The 15,947-nt window shown below is 37.0% G+C and overlaps 1 protein-coding gene across 3 annotated transcripts in view; it reads left to right on the plus strand.

Moving 5' to 3' along the window:
* The window catches only part of ROCK2 (Rho associated coiled-coil containing protein kinase 2), a 108,453-nt gene that overhangs the window by 80,452 nt on the left and 12,054 nt on the right, over positions 1-15,947 (plus strand). For 2 of the 3 annotated variants that reach the window (XM_032104179.1, XM_032104180.1), the window contains 12 exons: positions 972-1,041; positions 2,382-2,485; positions 2,608-2,794; positions 3,116-3,209; positions 3,328-3,422; positions 4,446-4,625; positions 4,853-5,021; positions 7,979-8,049; positions 9,021-9,109; positions 9,863-9,941; positions 10,145-10,406; positions 11,039-11,252. In XM_032104179.1, the coding sequence (XP_031960070.1) occupies positions 972-1,041; positions 2,382-2,485; positions 2,608-2,794; positions 3,116-3,209; positions 3,328-3,422; positions 4,446-4,625; positions 4,853-5,021; positions 7,979-8,049; positions 9,021-9,109; positions 9,863-9,941; positions 10,145-10,406; positions 11,039-11,252 (1,614 nt within the window). Of the gene's footprint in view, positions 1-971; positions 1,042-2,381; positions 2,486-2,607; positions 2,795-3,115; positions 3,210-3,327; positions 3,423-4,445; positions 4,626-4,852; positions 5,022-7,978; positions 8,050-9,020; positions 9,110-9,862; positions 9,942-10,144; positions 10,407-11,038; positions 11,253-14,617; positions 15,943-15,947 lie in introns of those variants that run through there. The other variant, XM_032104181.1, reaches the window with a different exon arrangement.

The following is a 15,947-nucleotide window of genomic DNA, read 5'->3' on the forward strand; positions in this document are numbered from 1 at the left end:
GTTTGTATTAAAAGATGTTTGTTATCCTAAAAATCTTAAAACACACAGCTTAAATATGAGTCTGAAGACTTTAGAGAAACACTTGATTAACTGAAGGTCTAGGTACTTTTTTTTAATGATGTAGGACCTCAGTGAAGAGGAAAGTTACTGGAATTTTTAGACTAGGAGAGCTTATCAGAGTTGGAAATTATTACTACTGCAGAGCTACAAAGCATAACCATTGGAAATATCTAGTACTACTATCTAGATCTTTAAACACATCTGTAGGACCTTCTGATAGAAGTGTCAGCAGTTCTTCAAGGTCTTAAAAGTAGTATTTGCACCTGATAGTAAGTAAGGAAATAAATAATTTTTTTTTTTTTACATAAAGTGCTTTCATGTGAATGAAAAGATGAGATTTCCACACATATCAGATGAATCTCAGTCCTAGTGCCTTTATGACTTCTAATGTTTTATCTCCCTGTGCTTTGTCTTTTCTGTCAGCAAGATGCACTTAGTCATGTAGAAGGTGGCCATAATGTGGAACACTGGCAGAAGTCTTTTCTGCTACATTTCTGTTGTTATGGAATTGACTGTTGTTTTAATAACAAATGAATTCAAGAAAATACGTGTGTCAAGGAATACAGTCATTCACAGACTGTGCTCTAGCAAACGACAGACCCAAAACAACCAGTCAGATCAGTGACATTTTACATGGAAATAAGATTCTGTTGGTGGCTGATTACTTTATCAGTGTCTCTTACGGGTTAAACTTTGTGACACTGTTGTAGTTGGTGTGTTAACAGTATTATTAGTGCAGTATTCTCAGCTGTCCAAGTGAAAAAGAGAGCTGGTACCCAGAGGAAGCTTCAGATTTAATAGCTGATGTTACTTAGGACAGGAAATCATTGGAGATCTCAAGAGTATGAATGCTTTTTTGTTTACTGTTTTAGAATATCTTCATATCTCTTAAGCATGTTCTTCCTTTCCAGGGAACGTCAAGATGCAGATGGGCAAATGAAAGAGCTTCAAGACCAGCTCGAAGCCGAACAATATTTCTCAGTATGTTTTATGCTGCTTTATTTTTATATCAATCTGTTTACTGAGTACAGTGTTGGATTTTCTTCTTCCCCCTCAGCCATCAGATGTTTCACATCTCTAACCCAAACCTACTTGTTTCTCGTGCCTCTCTTCAGTGTTGTCTGCAGCCTTGATCTTGATTACTGAGCAGTTTGAAAGAGCTCATGTTGAGAAATGTCCCAGCTTTGTGGGGAGTTCAGAGGGAGGGAGTCAAGCAGCTCATTTTTCCACAGTGTGAATAATTTTCTGCTGGTTTCAGGCCTTTTGCATTCAGCATCTCTTCCATGCTGTATGGTAGAGAAGAGTTGTATTCTCACGTAGTGTGACAAAACACGTGCACTTACGGCTCAGAAGGAAATTTTGCATTACAACCGAACTTGGTAGTGATCTGTTGGGAGTTTTTGATTCATTGTGGTAAGGTGCACCAGAATAAATAGGTATTGTACTTAAAAATCATTACTGGTATGGAGGTTAATTCTAATTAACAGTGCACAGCCAGTCGCACTGCAGGAGATGCCAAAAGGCTTGTTTCAGTATTAACAGAAAATTAAGATTTTCTTATAGATATAGGTCAGTGAGGAAAAGGCCTCGCTAAAGTTTTATAGATGAAAACATTACGCACATTAAAGGAGAGAAAGGGAGAATTGAGGTCAGTTGACTGCTGTAGATGGGCCAGAGACAATCTGTCTTGAAATCCCTGCAGTAAGTACACTTTGAGTTGTTTGTCACTTGACCTGTAGTCAGCCATTTGAGTGGACAGAACAATATAATGTTTCTTCCATTTTCTTCAGAGTTCTAGATTTGTATTAATTCGATGAAATTTTGAACTTCAAATTATTTTCTAATTGGTTTTTCCCTTATTCCTCTATTTCTTTTTGTTCTTTAACTGTCATGTTGGTTTCGTGGATTTGTATTATTAGAATCTAAACTCCACATACCTAATTACATCAGACAACGATTTAAAATAGTAGAGAAAAATAAATTAATTCTTTTCCCTGCTTCTGATACTTCTGATTTTGTACGAAATAGTGATTTATCTTGTAATTTAGAGTATCTTTAGAGTATACAAACATAAAAAATGTGTATCGTACATCTACCTATTCACAAATATACGAGTTAAAAAAGGAACAACAACAAAGTAAAATAACCAAAACACATTTGTGAATGATGATGACATTTAGATAAGTTTAGAGAAGGCATTGCACACTTACACTCCTAGTAAGCGTGATTAAGGAACTGCATACCAAGTCAACTTGTATAATTCTTGTGGACCTTCAAGAATATAGAAATCACATAATTTTCTTTCCAACTTTAAATTCTAGACTCTGTATAAGACGCAAGTTCGAGAACTTAAAGAAGAATGTGAGGAAAAGACCAAAATTTGTAAAGAAATGCAACAAAAGATACAAGAGTTACAGGATGAGAGGTAGGTTTTGCTAGTTGGACTACTAATACATAAAAGATCAGGATTGCTTTTTGTAGTCTTCTTTCCCTTGCCTTCCTAACCTACCCATTTTAAAGTTAAAAGTATATGTCAACAATTTGCAGAGATTCCTTGGCTGCTCAGCTAGAGATTACTTTGACAAAAGCAGATTCAGAACAACTTGCCCGTTCCATTGCTGAAGAACAGTACTCTGATTTGGAAAAAGAAAAGATTATGAAAGAGCTGGAGATTAAAGAGATGATGGCGAGGCATAAACAGGAACTTACTGAGAAAGATGCCACCATAGCCTCGGTGAGTTACATGATGTTTTGGTAGAGGTTGGAGAGCTTGAGCTATCCATTGCTATTTAGCAGCTTTAGAGATATACAAGTATATGTAACATTTTAGAAATATTTATTTCTTATGATTGAAATTCAAAAACCTCTTACCATGTTTCTTCCATGCATTTCTCTGACCATTCTTTCTTCTGTGCCCCTACCCCTCTTACAGCAAGTGCTCTTATCCTTATCTTGGTTCCACTCTGCAGCATTTCCTTCTGTCCTGTAATGCTTCATATGCCAAATGAGTTTTGTTATGTGGGAACATGTAACATGTCCTTTTTTTTTTTTCTAGTTGGAGGAAGCAAATAGGACACTAACTAGTGATGTGGCTAACCTTGCTAATGAGAAAGAAGAGCTAAACAATAAACTGAAGGAAGCACAAGAACGTATGTATTGTCAGAACCAAATGTGATTTAAATTGAAACCAGGTTTGTTCTTCAGTAGTACTGTATTCTTTTGTAATGAGTTTTCATAGATTTTTTTTTTTTAATTACCTTGCTGCAGAAATTACAAAGCTAAAAGAAGAAGAAGCAAATGTAGGAAATATTAAAGCACAATTCGAGAAACAGTTGTTGAATGAAAGAACATTAAAAACCCAGGTAAGCAAATAAATTTAAATGAATGTAGAGATAGTGTTCATGAATCAAATAATTTTTAATTAAAAACTTTCCATAGTAAACTGTTGATATGTACTAGTAATGCTTTATTTGTTTCTGCTCTGAAAGAAAATATATTGGTTTTTTTCTTTCTTCTACTAAGTAGACTTTCAGTGTAGTGAAACGGGATCCTTATGATTTGTAATAGAGGGACTGCTAATCCAGATGTGTTCTGTGGATACAAAAATGCTGTTAGCAAGGAATTTTCCTGCTGCTTTCTAAGCCCATGGGATACTTTTCTCTCTCACAAGGAGATTAGCAGAAGTTCTATAAACTATGAACACCTGCGACCTTGTAGAACTATGTTTATGGTACAGTAGAAAAATATTTTGACAATGGATGTTTTAGGATTTTAGCCAATCCACTCAGGGGGTGGCTGATCCTTTGTCCAATTAGACTATGAAGAAACAGTCTATGAAAGAGTTTGTAAAATAATTAAATAAGTCAATCTTGCTCCACAATTCCTGCCTGTTGGATTTCTCTCCTCCTCCCTATGGCTGCAGGATACGGTAATATTTACTGCCTTAATAGTATTTCACCAGCAAAAGTCTTCATTTCTGTCAAATGATTTGATATGTTACTGGTTTCAGTCTTGATTTATATTCCTCTATAAGTTCTAGAAAGAGGTACATTTCTGATTTTAATCCAGATTGTTTTTTAGAACAAGTGGCATTTTAATACAAAGATACATTTTAGGTCTAGGTAGTGAAAATGGAAGAGTTTATTTAAATGAGTGAAAGTGCTCACACAGCTAATGCTTGCTTCAAGTAAAATGGCATCATTGCCGTCTTTTGTATTTTGTGTAATACATTGAATTAAAACAACCTTGTGGTACTGGATGGCAGAGGTCTTAGTTTATAGTTAAAAGTGCCTACTTATAGACAGGAGAGAAGACTATTTCTTCACGGCATAATTCTTTGCATTTATTAGTGTGGTTTTTGTCACCTTTTTCTTTCCCATGGGAAGGCTGTGAATAAATTGGCTGAAATCATGAATCGGAAGGGTCCAGTCAAACGTGGAGCTGACACTGATGTACGGCGGAAGGAAAAGGAAAATAGGAAGCTGCATATGGAACTGAAGTCTGAACGAGAAAAGTTAACCCAGATGATGATCAAATACCAGAAGGAAATAAATGAAATGCAGGCAGTAAGATCCTTTTTCAAATAAAAAAATTGCAGTATTGTCTGTAAAATCATAGTCTTGATACAGACTTTAAGGTAGCGTATCCATTCTCTATTCCTGAATTTCCCCAACCAAAAGAAGTACACAGAATATATATTGAGATTGGCTACAAATTCTGCATAATTTTCTACTTATATTTTCTCCAAGTAACCAAATATTGTGATAGGAAATCTTGCCATTTATCCCTGCAGCAAATAGCTGAAGAGAGTCAGATACGGATTGAACTGCAGATGACTCTGGACAGCAAAGACAGTGACATTGAACAGCTTCGTTCCCAGCTGCAGTCACTGCACATTGGGCTGGACAACAGTAGCATAGGCAGTGGACCTGGAGAGGCTGAGGCAGATGATGGATTCCCTGGTATGTTAACTTTATTAATATTTCTGCATTAACTGGGTTTATACTAGTATTGATGATCTGATGATTCTGTGACTTTTCATCTATTTCTACTGTCTTACCAATCCTTCGATAGCTATCACTTGTCCCCCTGCTAACTAAATCTGTTGTAATACTTCACCTTACATTTATTTAAAGATTTTTTTTAAAATTCTATTGTGCTCCATTAGAACTAAGTATGTTCACTTTATTTTGGTGGTTACTTTGCAATTACTGTGGGTATGTGATGAAATGTAAAACTAATACTCTCTTCTTAGAGATTCTATTTTGACTGCTTTTCTACTTTTCCTCCTTTATGCTTTGTGTTTAGTCCATATCACTCAATCCCACATGGAATCCATGTCCTTTACCTATCAGCACTCTTCTACCTCTGTCAGTATTGCCACTAAGCCTTCCAGTTCTCGCATGCTTCTTGATTCCGATTCTGACTCAGAGGAAGAACCTTTGTCTTGTTCCCACAGCCCTACAGAAGTTGATAGCACAGGTGACATCCCTGAGAACTGTTTGGTTTTGTTCTTATTGTGTCCTTTTCTCTGTTTCAAAACTAACATTATTAATACATAATTAGAGAAACAAACCAAATCTGGCAGCTAACATGCTGCAGTGGCAGTAGACATTGCCATCAAAAACATGAGAAAGTTCGCATGAACAAGTAACTGATCTGGTTTCTCTAAATGTTTGCAAATGCTTGCTGACAGTTATAAACCCACTATTTTTAATGAAGCATTGAGTAAATGAGCCTTATGGCCTGTTTTCAAGGTAGCTTCTACACAGTATCTGCAGCTCTCTGTATGACCCTAAGGTACTGGATACCAAAAATTCAAATCTTTGTGTTTAAGTGAAACATCTAACTTCTCACATCTAAATATACATTATTTTTTGGTAGAAGTTCAGTCTCCTGAGTATTACATTTTTTGCCTTAAAAGTATATTATGAGTGATAACGCCCTGGTAAAACAGAGTTGTTTTCCTAATTCTTTATTCATATTATATGACTACACATACACCCTTTTAACACGGCTTCTGTTTAGTGTTAATGTTTGAGGTGGGTTTTTAGTTGCATTCAAATTTCTGTATTTCACTTGAGTTTCCTTTAAAGTGTGAATACCTTGCCACTGAAGGTAGAACCTCTTTTGGGATTTTGACATTACTTCATCAAACTAGAGTAAAGAATAAGGCATTTCTTCTATTTTCCTCAGTCTCTGGTTTTTGCTTTGAAGCTTCTAATAAAAGAAAAGCTATGTACATATATGTTTTTTCCTTGTTAGCTGCTGTTGTGGTATGTGCATGCATTTGCTTTGTTCTAAAGTAAAAATCATAGCTAAGCTGGGACTTCTGACATAATTACAAAAGATTTGAGGTAGGATGGTGTCTTCTGTTATTATTTCCCTCTTAGTGTTTATAAGCATATATTGTGAGAAATTTGGAATATTCTGCCCTTTTTCTGATCTGTTAGTATTGAATGGACACCAGAAGTGAAGTATAATCAGAAAGGTCTCATTTTGTCCAATTTCATGCAATAGTATTGGATTACAGAGAAAAATAGGAAAAACATAATATTTTAGGAAATAGGAGAAACATGCATATTTTTTTGCCCTACATGTGCTTCCTGGATATGGGGTAGAACATATTTTTGCATCAGCATTACGCTTGCTACACTTTCTATGAGGTGTGTAGTTGAAAGAAACAATATAAGGTGGCAAGTATGAGGCAAAACACGTTACTGAACTGCTTCATGTACTTGATATGTGTATTAAAATAGGTCATCAGCAGCACTGCTGGTAGGGCAATAAACATTGAGGACAGTGTGTATCTGTGTATCTTGGTTTAAGTCTCTCTAGACGCAAAAAGAATTCTATGAATATCTAGTAATTTTTTGTTACACTATGTTAAACATGGGCAGGAACCTGCAAATGCTCTCTGATGAGAAGGAAAATAGTTTTTGTAATTTTGGAATATGTTTCTGCTCGTTCCATGGTTTTGTGTTTGTTAATGCTTAACACTTCAGTATTTTTGACTTGGAGGTTCCTCAGCAGTAGTAGAGGTTATCTGCTAGGGTAGGAAACTCACTAGAAAAATATTATTTCAATTGAGTAGTTCCTCTTAATAAAGCATAGGGGGAAGAAATGCTTGTGTTAAGTGCAGCTATAAATATAGGGTCAAAGGGTATGTGATCCTGTGTATTACCAAGCACTGGGAAAGCGTGATCCTGTTGAGCTTCTGGTGACTACTGAAATGTGTATGTCAAGCAACAGCTGAGCTCTTAATACTCTTGATAAATCAAATCTGACAAATGTGCCACTGTAATATAAAATACTGCAAGTGTATGAAAGGGCTGTTGAACTCGGGCAAGGCGTAAGGATTAGCCAAAAATTACTTATTTTTGGATTAGAAAGCCTAGGTGATACAGGCAGAATTAGGAAAAGAAAAATTTACAGACCAAAAAGTATGAATTAGAATACTAAACTGACTTTTTCCCCAGCATATAGGGTATATAGGTTATTTGTGGTGGTAATTTGCCTTTTTATTTGGTCTCAGATCAGATGTTGTGTGGTCTGTGCTAATATCTTTAGGTGCTGTTGTAAAAGGTAAATGTCGATAGACATAAGGCTTTTAAGACTTGAAAAAGTTACTAAAGGGAATGTGTGTGCTATAATTGCAAGTTTGTTCTTCCCCTTCCTCCTCGTGCCTACTACTTTTTTTTGATTGCATTGCTGGTTATTGGCTATATTCAGGGGCACATTATTTAATGTATTCCTGAACATTTACCGTGATAAACTTCGCAAGACCCTGTATTGTTAAATAGTTCATCCTCTTATGTTTGCTCTCTTGCTTTGTTATTGATCTTCAATAACTTTTAAAATGCACAGTAGTCTCAAAAATAATGTTTTGTCTGTTCTTTAATACATACCTCTTTTTCAGAATCAAGGTTGGAAGGCTGGCTATCAATGCCCGTTAGAAATAACACCAAAAAATTTGGATGGGTTAAAAAGGTAAGAAAACCAGATTTATGATCTTGTTTCATGGATAGTCTCAATTTTAAACTTACTGTAGGTTTCCAACACTTCAGTTTTTCTTTGATACGTGTTCTCTCATTACCTAAATGGATAAAATATGTTAGCTGGTATAGCTACATCTAGAAGAGCAGCTTAAGACAATTGCAATAGTTCAAAACACCTCTTTGTTTAGCCAGAGGTGAGAACACTCATTCATGATCTTCAAATGTTTATACATGCCATAAGTATTTCTAGCAGCATTACATAGCTGGAATTAGGCAGAGTGTGGAAACAGGTGCTCTTGACAATTTCTTTATTTAGGAGATAACACTAAAAACTACTCCTCCTGCCTTGTGCAACCTTCATTTGTTTACCGCTTCTCAGTAGCCTCTTTGATGAGTCTTTGTCCAAAATGTAACATACACATTTTCATACCAGTTTCCTTACTGCTGAGTCATACAGTTAATTCTAGGCAAAATTCTGGAAGTAGGACATCTTCTAGGTAATTAGCTTCTTAATGAACACTGCTAGCTATTCTGGTAAGTATAATAGTGATCTTTTTAAGTATGATCCCTATTAGTTGTGACCTGCACACATGAAACAGGCAGAGGATGACAGTTACTCTCTCTACCAGTCCAAGTGAAAATTAAATCAGTAAAATAGAAAGGAAGAGCTTATATCCTACTTTTATCCAGACTTTCATTTTTGTTTCTTCATAGATATTTAAATACATTTAAATATCAGTTAATCTGATAACATAACTTGATTTATCAGGTAATCAGAACTTCATTTGTTATGCAATGAATTCCTTGGCATGGGCTTAGTACTACTGTTGTCCATTTAGGTACCATTTAATCGAATTGTAGAAAGATATTGCTGCAACATATGTGATAGATAATTGCTGTGATATATTTGACATCTGTGATGAGCTGGATTAAAACATATTTTATCCTTTTGTCTCCTAACAGTATGTAATTGTAAGCAGCAAGAAGATCCTGTTCTATGACAGCGAACAAGATAAAGAACAATCTAATCCCCATATGGTATTGGATATAGAGTAAGTGTTGCCATGTGCGATTCCGTCTTCCGATATGTAGGTGAACTCTGTTGGAAAGACCTGTGACCAAAGGCCTTTTGAGGTCCAGTCTGGGAGCACAACATCACATGGGACATGACTTTTTTTAATCTGAACTATAGAGCTGGACCCTTGGGTACCCCCTGTGGTGAAGAGTTGGGTTTGCTGTTGGCACTGGTGCAGGAGGAGCAGTGTGGTGCTCAGACTGATCCGGGGAGCTGCACTGAGCCCTGATGTAACCAAACGGCTCCCACTAGCTCAGCTAGACCTTCCTCGTATACACTTGGGAGCAAAGCATGTAAAGAAAATTGTAGCAGAGCAGCTATAATTTTCAATGTTTGTATATTTTCTCTTACAACATGGCCTTAGAGGTGGGTTGTATAGTTAATTTATTTTCTTAATAAATGCAGAATGTGGTTATTCAGAGGTTGGAGCATGGGGACAGGATTGTGTTAGAAAGCTGCTAGCATCCATTAAAGTCACATGATCATGACTTTTCAGTGCTTTCGCAAATATTGCTGGATGCTTGTGACTTCTTTTTATTTAGGGTTTTTGTGAGTTAATGTGCAGGGTTGAAAGATAGGACTTTACCAAGTGATTAGAAATCTGTACAAATTTGACAAATTTTTAATGCCTCTTAAGTTTTAATGTGGTGTGTTGTATCCTAACTTAATCTGTCAAATTTATCATTTTGGTAACATTAATTTTTGTCCTTATTGAAACAATTTCCTATAGCAAACTCTTCCATGTCCGACCAGTTACACAGACTGATGTGTACAGAGCGGATTCCAAGGAAATTCCTAGGATATTCCAGGTATTCATCAATAAACCAATGTTTCTGGTGTGACAGACACAGTATTTCAGACATTGTCAAAAATACTGTCTAATGAAATATTTACTAAAAAATAATTGAAAAATAGATTCTAGTGTAATTCTTCAATCTTTGTACTTAGATAATGACTCTGAATTTATATTTGCCATCTAGGAGTACTTGAGATTATTTTGTTTTCATTCTAGATCCTATATGCTAATGAAGGAGAGAGCAAAAAGGAACAGGAATTTCCTGTGGAGCCCATGGGAGAGAAGTCAAATTACATTTGTCACAAAGGACATGAGTTTATACCTACTCTTTACCACTTCCCAACCAATTGTGAAGCTTGTATGAAGCCACTGTGGCACATGTTTAAACCTCCTCCTGCTCTGGAATGTCGCCGCTGCCATATCAAATGTCACAAAGATCACATGGATAAAAAAGAAGAGATTATAGCACCTTGCAAAGGTAAATAGCAAGTATTTGAATATGCAGATAGTGCTGGAGTCACAAGGCATTCTAAGAGATCAGAGGATTCTAGTAGTGGTCTGACACCAACTAAACCATAAAGGTTGATTTGTCTTTTTTTATTAGTACATGGCCATCAGCCCCTTTCTGAGGGTGTCTCCATGAGGGTTGCTCTCTGCTGTGAGTTCATGGCACGTGGCTGTGGTATGCACATACCTTTTGTGTTGTCATCCTCATGCAGTAGAGCATGGTGATTTTAAGGTGCTCACACTGTGTGTTGTGCTCTTCGCTGTGGGAAACAACAGTGCTATGGAAGGGGTTACATATGGTGAAGGTTGCTCCTTGTGAGTCAACGTTACAGAATTTCTTGGTCTCGGTCACACCTCTTTGTGTTACCCATTTTTTTCCATGTGAATGTGTATCTTCCACAGTACTAAGTTGTTACTCTCTAAATACAAGGAGGAGGCACTGTCAGCAGCCAGGAAACCTACTGGTTCATTTTGCTTTTGACTCCTCTGCTGATTTCTCTATGCTGACTATGAGAGTATGGTAATCTGACAGCTAATTTTTGATGTGGGGCCATGTTTAGAATAGTAACAATATTCATTTTTATTTTTTAATTCTTATTACAGTGTACTATGATATTTCTACGGCAAAGAATCTACTACTGTTAGCTAATTCTACGGAAGAACAGCAAAAATGGGTGAGCCGACTGGTGAAAAAAATACCCAAGAAGCCTCCAGCACCAGACCCCTTTGCTCGATCGTCTCCCAGAACTTCCATGAAGGTACAGCCAAACCAGTCTATCAGACGACCAAGTCGACAGCTTCCTCCAAACAAACCAAGGTGACATAAGAGCTGCTATTTCATCTATTGTGTTTAATGTTTTACTACAATTTGTTTCAATTCCTTATTCAGTGTAGAAGGACTCATGCTAATGTCTCATGATTCCTAAAGGGTAGTCTTATCAGATTCTTCTGATTCAGTAAAAAAGGTCCATACAAAAATGATTAATTTACTACTGGATCATTTTTAAGGAGCAGAATCCTATACTGTGCTGTGGAAGTGGTAGCATTCTGCAGGTAGCATTGATACAACTGCACAGTGCAGAGTCTCTGGGTTTTTTCCAGTTTGCTTTTTTCATCACCTGCAGTGCTAGCTTCTATCTGCTTCTATCAGTTCCCAGTACTGGCAGCCTGTGAAAAGGTTGGTCTGACTTATTTTGTTCATTGCAGTATTGTAGTTTAGCAAAGGCTTAACATTTTTCCCCAGAGAGGTAAGCCTAGGATTGCTGTCCTTGTTTCTGTGACCAAAATAGCACCAGTATCTCAGCTGGCTGGGTGAGCTCTGGACTGGATGAGTGGCCAGAGTTAGTGGGGAATGCAGGGAAGCACACTCTTGCTGTGATGCTGCTGTTACCACAAAACATACTTATGCTATGAAGAGTAAGATCTTAAACACATGCTGGTATTTTAGTGGGTGGAAATGCATAGTGAAAGAACTTAAAATAATTTAGTTTCACTTCCTTCCTAACCTTCATACAGTCTAATTTTTCGTGATTTAATTTACATATTTAAAAGAGAATCAGACCTCATAATACAGATTTTAAATTAATAGATTTTTTTTTTTTTATTATAATCATGAAGGAAAAAAGGGGACCAATTTTTAGGGACCAATTATTGAAGAGTTTCTTTGTGCAAAACTAACCAAAATATCAGTGATAGGATTGAAGCGTGAATTGAGAAAACATTAATGACAACTTGGGGGACCAGTAGATTACTTTTCTTCTGCATAGTGTTTAAAGTCTAACTTAGTAGTGTTACTCTGTTTCTTGCTGTTAACATATAAAGTTATATTATAAATTCTAATTCTTTCTCAATAGCTATTCTTAGGTGTTCTGAAAATAATTCTCCTTCCAACACCCTTTTTTCAATCTTCACAAACTTTTGTACAAAATGCTTTTGCAGCACAGTATTTGCCATTCTATATGGGTGGAAAAAGGAGGAGGATGAATATTTTGTGTGTAAAGCATTTAATTTTTCAGTTTAAGTTTTTAAGTTAGCCTTGCAAAGGTACCTAACAGATGAAAAGTATAGTTCCATGAGGTCATGTCACCTATCACCCTACTAACGCAGGTCTGTCAAACCAGTGGAAATTTGTATGGACTTGAACACCTTTAATTAGAAACCACATACTCATAAATTACTGTAATTGTTATGGCAAATTTATATCTCAGTGTTGCTTCTGTGAGGCTTTTCTGCAAGGGCTTACCATATGGAATAATTAATTTTCCCTTATGAACTTCATTAAGAATGAAGATGTAGTTGCCAGTTCAATCTAGGGACTGAGTAGCTGGGGACAAGCAGTGGGCCCTGGCAGCCAGGCAGGCTCTCGGACTGCACCAAGAGGAGCACAGCTGGATGATTGAGGGAAGACATTATCCCCCTCTGTTTACTCCAGAGTCTGCAGCATGACACTGCCTCCATGTTTAAACTCCTGGATTCCAGTCAGACAGCAAGACATTGGGGAAGGACCAAACAGAGTCCAGCAGGATGGTCAGAGCAGATGCCTGAGGGAGCTGGGCTTGTTCAGCCCAGATGATAGACATCTCCAGGGGCTCCCAGAGCAGCCTGGCCCAGCCTATGGGGAGGGTATCCACGAGACAGAGCCAGGCTTGTCAGTGCTACGTGGTGGGAGGGTGAGAAACAAGGGGCTCCCTTGAACCAGGAGACACTCCAGCTGGGTAGAAGGAAAAGCCAATGCAGAGAGGGAAGCCAGTGAGGCTGGACGGGTTCCATCCCTGGGGGCTCTTAACACCTGACAGGACAAGACCTTGAGCATCCTGGGCTGGCATTGCAGCTGACCCTGGTTTGAGCAGGAGGTTGGGCTAGAAACCTCCTGCGTTCCCTTCCAAGCTGCGTGGTCCTAAAAATGCTGTTCCTGCTAGGAATTTCACACAATGATTGTTTCTTCAAGGTTTTCATGGCTGTTGTTCTTAGTGAGGATTTAAGAAAGGGCAGACCAGATTTTCAAACAGACCATATAATTTCTGTTCAGCCATTCAGTTGGATCGTGCGAAAAGGATAATTCCAAATTGATAAAAAGCCAACTTTAATGTATTTTACTTCCTAATAAATTGTTTAAGTGTTGTAGCCATAGTTCATGTAACAAATGAATATTGAGCCTTTTCAGGGCTATATCACATTTAAAGGTTTAAATAGTTTGAAGCCTGAAAATCCAAATTTCCCTGAAACCCATTTTGTTTAAACCATGTGATTAACTGTGTTAAACAATGTAACATGTTTATATTGATGTGTTAGGATAAGGTTTCAATGCCTGCATCTTATGCTCAGCATATAACCCTGATTAGGATGCTTTCATCTCACTGGAGAGATGACTGGGCTGGGTTTCATTTGTTGTAGCTAAAGCAGTTGAAAAGTTAGTACTTAAGATATTTGTCTAAAATTCTTCAATTACAACAGAAAGAGATGAGTGCTTCTAGACAATGATTCACCCCATCCCAAAAGAAATGCCTCAGATAAGTAAAATGACTCATTTGCTTGACAGGGTTTGCCTCTCTTGCCTTCTTTGTTCTGTAGTGACCATACAAGGAGCACAGACAGGGAGGCCTGAACAACAAGACAATATATCCTCTTTTTTGGCATTGCCTAACTTTAAATAATGAGCTACAGAATAGCTGTATAGTGTAATCACCCTGTATTTGGGATGTAGTAAAATCCTGCTGTATTTGTTTTTACATTCAGATGAAGCTATCATATTCAATGTTCTTTTCAGCACTCAAAATTACTTGATTTTATTGGAAAAATTGTTAGCTTTTCATTATTGTCTGGAAGGGGATAGCAGGAGAGCATAAAACCACATCAGTCAGCAAGAACAGCAACAAAACAGAAAGCAGATGATTTTATAAAATGTACATGTTGGTCTTTCCTACTGAAATTTTAGGGGAAAAAAAATCAATATGGCAAGTGTTCTATTTTGAATTGAATGATTTTTGAGATGAATTTGCAATGAATGCAATATTCTTAGCTTACATGAACACTAACTGAACCTTCATACTTGTGATAGGCAAAGGAACAAACACCCTACCTCAAACAGTCTTTCAGTTAAAAAGGTTTAGTGGTAGTAAAAGGAATTTTGAAGTCTTTTATAGAAGTGTGACACTCATAAAACATCAAACCCTCCTGTTGCAGATTACTTGATCTGGCATTTAAGGACTGGGATTGGTCATTTGATGATGTTGATGATATTGATGGTGATGATGATGATGACGATGTTTTTGATTTCTGAAGAAGTATAAGGGGTAAATCTACATAGAGAGGAATGGATTTGTTTGCCTTTGAATACAGCATGCTATGTTGGATTTTGTTTCTCAAAGCAGAGAAAATATGAGATCTCATTTTAATATTTTAAACAGAAAAATGAGATTCTGTTCATGATATTGAACTTTTTGGAGGAGTCATTTTCATTAAAACAAAGTTTTTGCCTTTGTCAGTGTTTTTATTTTTCTAATTTTAGATTTTTTTTCAAAATTCATGTCTGCCTGCCTGAAAAAAACCCCACAACTGCTGTTGTCAGTTGTTGCTCATCTCTAATGCTAATACTGCTAACCTCAGCAGAGAATATTTGAAGGAGAAAAGAGAGATAGTAGCAGTTGGATGTTTAGCTGAAATAGACTTGGCATTTACAAACACTTTTGATTTTTAAGCTTTTAATATAAACTGACTGGTCTATGGCTAGCAGACATGAAATCACTGGAGTTCTGCAGTTTGCTTTTCTACTTGTGTTCTGAAGTGAATTTGACTTGGCTTTCCTTTGCAGTGCTGTGCTTTCTTGGTACCTAACCACACATTTAGAACTATGTAAACAAACGGGCTTTGCAGCTTTTGTGATGGGGTTTCCTTGGCTGCTTTAGAAAGATCTGGCCGTTGCAGTGATCTGATTTGTCCCATGGCTTAATTCTGGATGTACTGCAAATAGTGTTACTTATTTTATAGACCTCAGTATCTGATCATTTCACACGTTGATGCAATCTTATGTTTACACAGAAAAGACCCTCTAAATGTTAAATGCCTAAGAATTGTTTTAAACAGCATGTGAGATGTGTCTCAGCTGTACAACAGCGGCACTGGGGCTGCTCCTCAGGTGTGTCCTTAGGGAACTGAGGAACCAGCTCCTGCAGAAGTTAAACAGCTTAGTGTCCACAGTAATGAGCATTGCGTTAATTAAATATACTGCATCTTTGTGTATTAAAAGCTTACAGATCATTAATCCTTTAGAAGCAACTATTAAACTGTGCATATTGTACTTTACCCTCATGTACTGCAAGGGGGTTTAAGTGATTTGGGATTACAATGTGTAAGGATGTGCTATACTGAAGTAATGATGCTGTTGGGTGCAGAGGAAAGGTGTTTCTCCCAAGTACGATGATGAGCCCGTCTCAAATGAAGACTTTGAAGAAGTATATTTTTGTCAAATTTACATTTGTTGCATTTACTGACCAAACTTCCTGCTTCTTTTTCA

This window comes from Corvus moneduloides, chromosome 3, assembly GCF_009650955.1.
Source record: "Corvus moneduloides isolate bCorMon1 chromosome 3, bCorMon1.pri, whole genome shotgun sequence".
Taxonomy (NCBI): domain Eukaryota; kingdom Metazoa; phylum Chordata; class Aves; order Passeriformes; family Corvidae; genus Corvus; species Corvus moneduloides.